At 52.0% G+C, this 6,071-nt stretch overlaps 1 protein-coding gene across 1 annotated transcript; it reads left to right on the forward strand.

Moving 5' to 3' along the window:
* Window positions 1–327: 327 nt before the first annotated feature.
* On the forward strand, window positions 328–4,236 carry LOC118085942 (protein phosphatase 1 regulatory subunit 3E-like). Its single transcript, XM_088672020.1, has one exon. The coding sequence runs from the start codon at window positions 2,181–2,183 to the stop codon at window positions 3,258–3,260; it is 1,080 nt and encodes a 359-aa protein (XP_088528146.1). The 5' UTR covers window positions 328–2,180; the 3' UTR covers window positions 3,261–4,236.
* Window positions 4,237–6,071: the final 1,835 nt, after the last annotated feature.

The following is a 6,071-nucleotide window of genomic DNA, read 5'->3' on the forward strand; positions in this document are numbered from 1 at the left end:
AGGATGCATAATTTTACATGAGCTATCACAGGCATCTAATAATCCTAAGAGCATATGATTTATTTGTACGTGGTGTACAAATTGCTCTCCTGAGCACTGAAAGGATGACCCTTTTTACAAAAAGTGCAGAGATTTTCCAGATAGCATTTCCACAGATAGCTTCTCCACAAGCAGCTTAAAAACCACCATATTGGAGAGTTAGCTAAATCGCCTGCTGAATAAAGAGCAAGCAGTCCAACTCTACCACGGTTAAAAGGCCCAAGGTGTGGGGTGAGATAATATAGGTTGTGCAGAATCCCCGTTGATCAAACCACACAAGCTGTACTTTAAACAAAGGTTTGTTTTATTAACAAAATATATAGAATATATAGAACATGAAATTGTATTAAAATAAACAAAAAAGTTACTTCTCATTTCTAAATTTTCCCTGCTGATGAATATAGCAGACATGGATCAGCCTAAAATCATCCATCTTTCCTTCTTCCCTCCTGGAAGATGACCAGCGTAAACTTCAGGTAATTGAAGGCTCTGAACACAGGACTCAGCTAAACCTTTATAGGTTTTTGTGCGATGCCAAAATTTGACATCCCGTACTCCATCCTAAAGCATATTTGTGGCGTTCCCAAGGCTCCACACCCAGTGTGACCAAACTGATCATGCACCCCTAAATCTGCCTCTGGTACCTGCATTAAAGAGATCAGGAATGACGGATAAGAAAACTACTTAGTGATATTTTGGTTTGCTGTTATTTGCACTAGTATAGAAGATTTTAATATGGAATTCCTTTGTTGTCACCTCTCTCTCTTCCATAATTATTGCTGCTCTAGTCACCTCCAGAGTCCTTTGCCTGAATCCTGTTTAATTTTTTTTTGCTAGATTAAGGGTCCAGGTAGAAACTACAACAATCTTAACTCAGAGATACATCAAAATGGCAGTGATGCTTGGTCTTTCCTATGCTTAGTCAAGCACAAGTCCCTTAGTTGCTCCCATGCTCCTGTAATACAGGATTAGTTTCTCCCTGTTATTTATAAATCTCCTTCACAAATCAAAACATGGAGGCTGCATTATATTTAACCGAGAAATATTTAACAGGTGACAAAATTCCTTCTGCTCACATTATTTCCCTCCCCTGATCTTCCTTATTAAAACCATAATTAACTTTCTTTCAAGAAAATGGAACCAATCAAGCTCATTCGGCGCCTAATGAGTACCTTTTTGTTCTTGACCGTGACTGAGCAGCTCTGCACTCCCGAGCGTGGCCGATTTATTGAAAATGCATTACATGGGATTAAACTGGATTTCCTCCTTTTTAAATCTACACTGCCAGATCCGGCGCGCAAGCCTGCTGCATCTCCTCTCCGCCGCGGTCTTATGCTTCCCAGGGAGGGAGCCTTTGATTCTGCTATTCCGGTAACAGACTGGAGCGGGGAGGGAGGCTTCTCCGGGGGAATCCCTCCCGCCGCCCCCTCCCTTTGCTTTGGGATCAAGTACTTAAGGACACGGGGGGGGGGTGAGGGGGAAGAAGAAGAGGAAGGAAGGCGGTCGCGGGTGGCACAATCGTCACAGTTTGCGGGGGGGGGGGTTGATCGCGAGCCGAGATGACAAGGAGGGAGGCGACGGGGGAAGAGGAGCGGGCGGGTGAGGCAGAGATGAAGGGGCGGAGAGCAGAGCGGTGATGAATTGGAAAGATGACACGAGGCCCGGGATGCGTATATTTTGCTGCTGTTGCTGCTGCATGACTCCACGACGTCAGCAGCAGCCAGGGAGCCGCGGCGCGTCACGGTGGTCTCCCCCTCCATAGTGCCGGGGTCTGCGGGAGTAGGGCCGCCGCCGCCGCCAGACACGGAGCTCAGCGGGCAACTCACGGTCACAGCAGCGACGTGCGCGCTCGGTTGTTCCCGCAGCCGGAAACGAGAGGAACGTCTTCCCAGCACCAAGCGAGAGGAAAGGCGCTGCGCTGGGCTCCTAGCTGCATCGTGACCCGTCGCGTCTGCAAGCCGGCCAAGGTGAGCTGAGCCAAGCAGACCAGCGGCGGCCGCCCAGCCCCGAGGTAGCGGGAAAGGTGCCCAGGCGCGCCATGGCGCCGCCGGAGATCCGGCTGTAGCCGCCGCCGGCTTCGTCAACGGAGGCTCCTGCCCGACAGCCCCCTCCGAGGAGAGCGTCCCGCCACTGCCGCCGCCATGGAGAAGGCCGGCTCCGTGCACACGTCGGTGCCCACGCCGCCGCCGCGCCTCTACCTCCCGCGCAACTTCAGCTGCAGCGCCTGCCTCTACGGCAGCCTAGCCGACCAATGCAAGGGGGGCTGCAGCCCGGAGCCCGAGACCGTCGAGGGGCCGCTGTCGTCGTCGTCTCCACCGCCGTGCTCCTCGCCGCCGCCGCCCTCCCCGCCGGTGACCCGAGAGGCGGTGGCAGCGGCTGTTGCCCAGAAGCCGCACCCGCTGCCCCCTCCTCGCTCCCCGTCGCCGCCGACCTCCCCTCCGCCCGCGTCGCCGTCTTCCCGCGGCCGGGAGCCCACGCTGCCGTCGGTGCCTCCCAGCCCGACCCTCCGGCGCCGAGCCAAGTCTCTGCCCACGCCGGGCGAGCGGGGCTTACGGCCGGCCCTGCAGCAGAGCCCGTCTCGCCGCAAAACGGTGCGCTTCGCCGACTCGCTGGGCCTGGAACTCATTGCCGTGCGCCACTTCTGCCAGGCCGACGTGCCCCGTGTGCCGCCGGCGGCGCCGCTGGCCGCCTCGCCTTTCCCACTGCCGCGCGCCGCCGACCTGCTCAAGACGCGCAAGCCGCCGTCGCTGGGCGAGCTGGAGCCGGTGCTCTTCGGGCCTCCGGCGCCCGTGCTGGAGCCCCTCTTCCCACCGCAGCCGGGCGCCAGCGCGGGTTTCGGCGAGCGCGTCCGGCAGCACAAGGTGAAGCTGGAGTGGGTGCGCCCCGAGGCGTCGGGGCTGCGCGGCGCCGTGCGCGTCCTCAACGTGGCCTTCGAGAAGAGCGTGTCTGTGCGCTACACGCTCAACCGCTGGGCCAGCTGCAACGAGATGCCCGCCGCCTACCTGCCGCCGCCGCCCAACGGCCTCAGCGACCGCTTCGCCTTCCACCTGCCCGTGGGCGCGGGCACCACGCTGCTGGAGTTCGCCGTTCGCTACCGCGTGGCCGACGCTGAGTACTGGGACAACAACGACGGCCACAACTACCGGCTGCGCGCCAGGCAGAGGCCGCCGGCCGCCTCGGGCCACGAACCGGGCGGCGGCGCCTGGATCCACTTCATCTGAGGAATGAGGCGCGCCTAGGTTCCGCGACGGCTCGAGGGGCCTCCTCTCCACCTTGGCCAGAGCCCTCTACCGGGATCCGGCGGCGGAGAGCCGCAGGCTCCTTTCCCTCGACAGATATGGCGACATACAGGAGAGTTTCTTTTAGGATAGGGCGCATGGTCGGACGTGAGGACTGTGAGGACCGAGGAGGAAAATGATCCGTCGTTAAAGGCTGAGCCGTGGGGTGGCTCTTCTCTGTTATGCTCATCTTTCCTTATGGCCAGTGGATGTGGAAAACAGAGTCCAAAAGTCCCCTTCCCAAATTAACCTCCATTGGATTGCAATAGGTAATAGCTTTGTTTGTTTGTGGCTTACTTTATCCATCTCCAACCACCTTTAAGTTGCCCTCCAACCAGCCTTGATCAAATCTCTCTTGACAAGGAGGCTTGCGGTTCTAATTAGAGATTTAACGGTAGGTAAGCACCATGACAACTCCAGCTTAGTACTCAGGCAGAGCAATCTCTGGGTATAGTAACACCTAGTACTGCAATGAAGGCAGGCCTGATGGAATGCTCCTCTTTTAGAAATAAGAAACCCCTCCAGCATGAAAATTGGCATGTCAGAGGGAAGGTTATAATACAACGCCCTCCCACATGCTAGTTTTCTGTGTGTGGGGATTTTAAAAAGACACTCCATCATATGAGACATTCCCGCAGTTTGAGGCTGTCCAGCCCAGACACAGGTTAACTTCCTCAGTGAGGAGTAGGTGACATACATTATACCATAAACAGAGAACTCGCTGTAGAAACTCTCCCTCACTGCATTTTGCTTAAGTGTAGAATCTTCTCCCATATCCGGATCAGGGAGAACCAGCCTGCAATTTGCAGCAAGAGCTGGCTGTGCACAGTGCTGATTGGCTGAAGGCTAAGTGACATCACTAGCCCACATTTCCCCTTTTCCCTGGAATAGGTTTTCAGCAAGAAAAAGAAACAAATCTCTTTTTAAAAAGAGGAAAGAGGGAGTGAATATACATTTAAGCTAATCAATGTGCAAGCAGTATCTTTCAAAAGATGGCAGGTAGCCTGCCTGAAGCAGTGGGAAAGGGCAATGCAGATTACTGAATCAGTACAATTGATTTGTCTGCATCTTGAATGGGGGAGAAGGGGTGAGCCAGGCTCAAGCTGCTGGGAGGTTGGGGGGGACGACACATGATCTGCCCGTCCACTTTTATTGCCTAGTTAAATGTGTTTAGGTCTGGGTGGTTTCAGTTCACCATGATGTGAGAAGAATCTGCACAGAAAGCCCAGTCTCTTGGGATGTGGTCTGTTCATGTCTAGAATTCAGCAGAGCACAGCGCTGCTCTCTCAGTTCCACTGAGGGTTTTGTAAGTGTCTGCTTTTGAGAGGTTATGCAGTGAAGTTTCTTTCTAGATCAGGGAAGACTTACTCAAGCCCCACAGTCTTCTCTTCCTCAAGCTGGTCTGGACCACGAAACCTTGTCTCCTGTTCTCATGCGGGTACCTTCTCCTCTGCTGTTCTTCACTTGCTGTGTCTTGAATTGTAAGATGTTCCCTTATTTATATACTCCACCAGATGATATTTTTGAAATTGTGTGTTTCCAGGTTAAATACAGATGGTTTATATTTTATATTTTGAGAAATGTATTGGGGGAAGGGGAGGGGAGGAGCTGTTTCAAGCTTCTGTCAGAGGAACAACTTGCAGGCAAAGTACGGGAAAGTAGTGTTGTAATAACTTGCTAGGGCAACGATTTCTTATCATTGTAAGCTTCCTCCTTTTTTCCCTCAGTTGTTATGAAACAGCTGCTTGTAGTATAACAAACTAGGATATTACACCAGACTGTAACAGAGTGACAAGATGTGTAAACCAGTGGCTTGATACTATTTTTGACTAGGTGTTCGGCGCAGAACTGGAAAACTATTTCCAATTCCTAAGTGTGTTACCATTTTTAGGTGCTGGAATCAAATTTTGAGGCACTGGTGCTGCAGATGGCTGAATAATTATTTCAAATTTCTAAGTGCTTAGGGCTACCTGAGATTGTCCCAATTGTGCCTGAAAAAGCAAACAAGTGTTCTGCATCAGAAAGGATACGACACCCAAGGGAAATGGTGAAAAAAGCATAGAGCCTAACCTGCTTTTTGGCTGTACTTGCAACCTGGACCTAAGTATATGTGTTCTGAAGGCATTTTGGCTTACTCTCGAGTCAGTGTGCATGCAGACTTAGGCCAAGAATTTGAAAATGAAAGCATGTGTGCTCCAACAATTGTTCTGCTGATTCCAAATGACTAGAGATTCATGTACAAATCCTGTACCCAGCCGATGGTGTTATGGCTTCCTCTTAGCTTGAACACTTGTCCACAGGAATCTGATGCTGGCACCCTGGGAACTGAATGTTTTCCTGAGCTCTCTCAGGACTGGCACCTAACAGTTTGGGTAACTGCTTACGATTTTGAAATATTTTTTTCCAGCCTTGCTTTCCGGATCAACATATTAAAAGTCCACTGAAACCTAGGTGTTCTCTTTGCGTGTGCATCGGTCTTTGGCTTCATCAAAATGTGCACTCTTGGTGAGCCACTGGTATTCCTGTAAATATGTATTTGAGTTATTCTGTCACTGCTGAAGCTTCTGTGTGCTGTGAACCACTATTATCATGAAATGCATGCAGTATAGCCATGTTTAAGTTGAATGGGAAACAATGGCTGTGTCCACACATAACACTAAACCATGATTTAGTGCTACATGGATATGAGTCTCTATGAGCCAGAGTGAAGCAGCATGCTCATGCACTTTCCCTTCCCCTATCTTCCACCCCTGC

This window comes from Zootoca vivipara, chromosome 6, assembly GCF_965207765.1.
Source record: "Zootoca vivipara chromosome 6, rZooViv2.hap1.1, whole genome shotgun sequence".
In the NCBI taxonomy this organism is placed as follows: Eukaryota; Metazoa; Chordata; class Lepidosauria; order Squamata; family Lacertidae; genus Zootoca; species Zootoca vivipara.

Coding starts and splice junctions, on each gene's coding strand:
- LOC118085942 (XM_088672020.1), top strand. CDS start 2,181: ATGGAGAAGGCCGGCTCCGTGCACACGTCGGTGCCCACGCCGCCGCCG.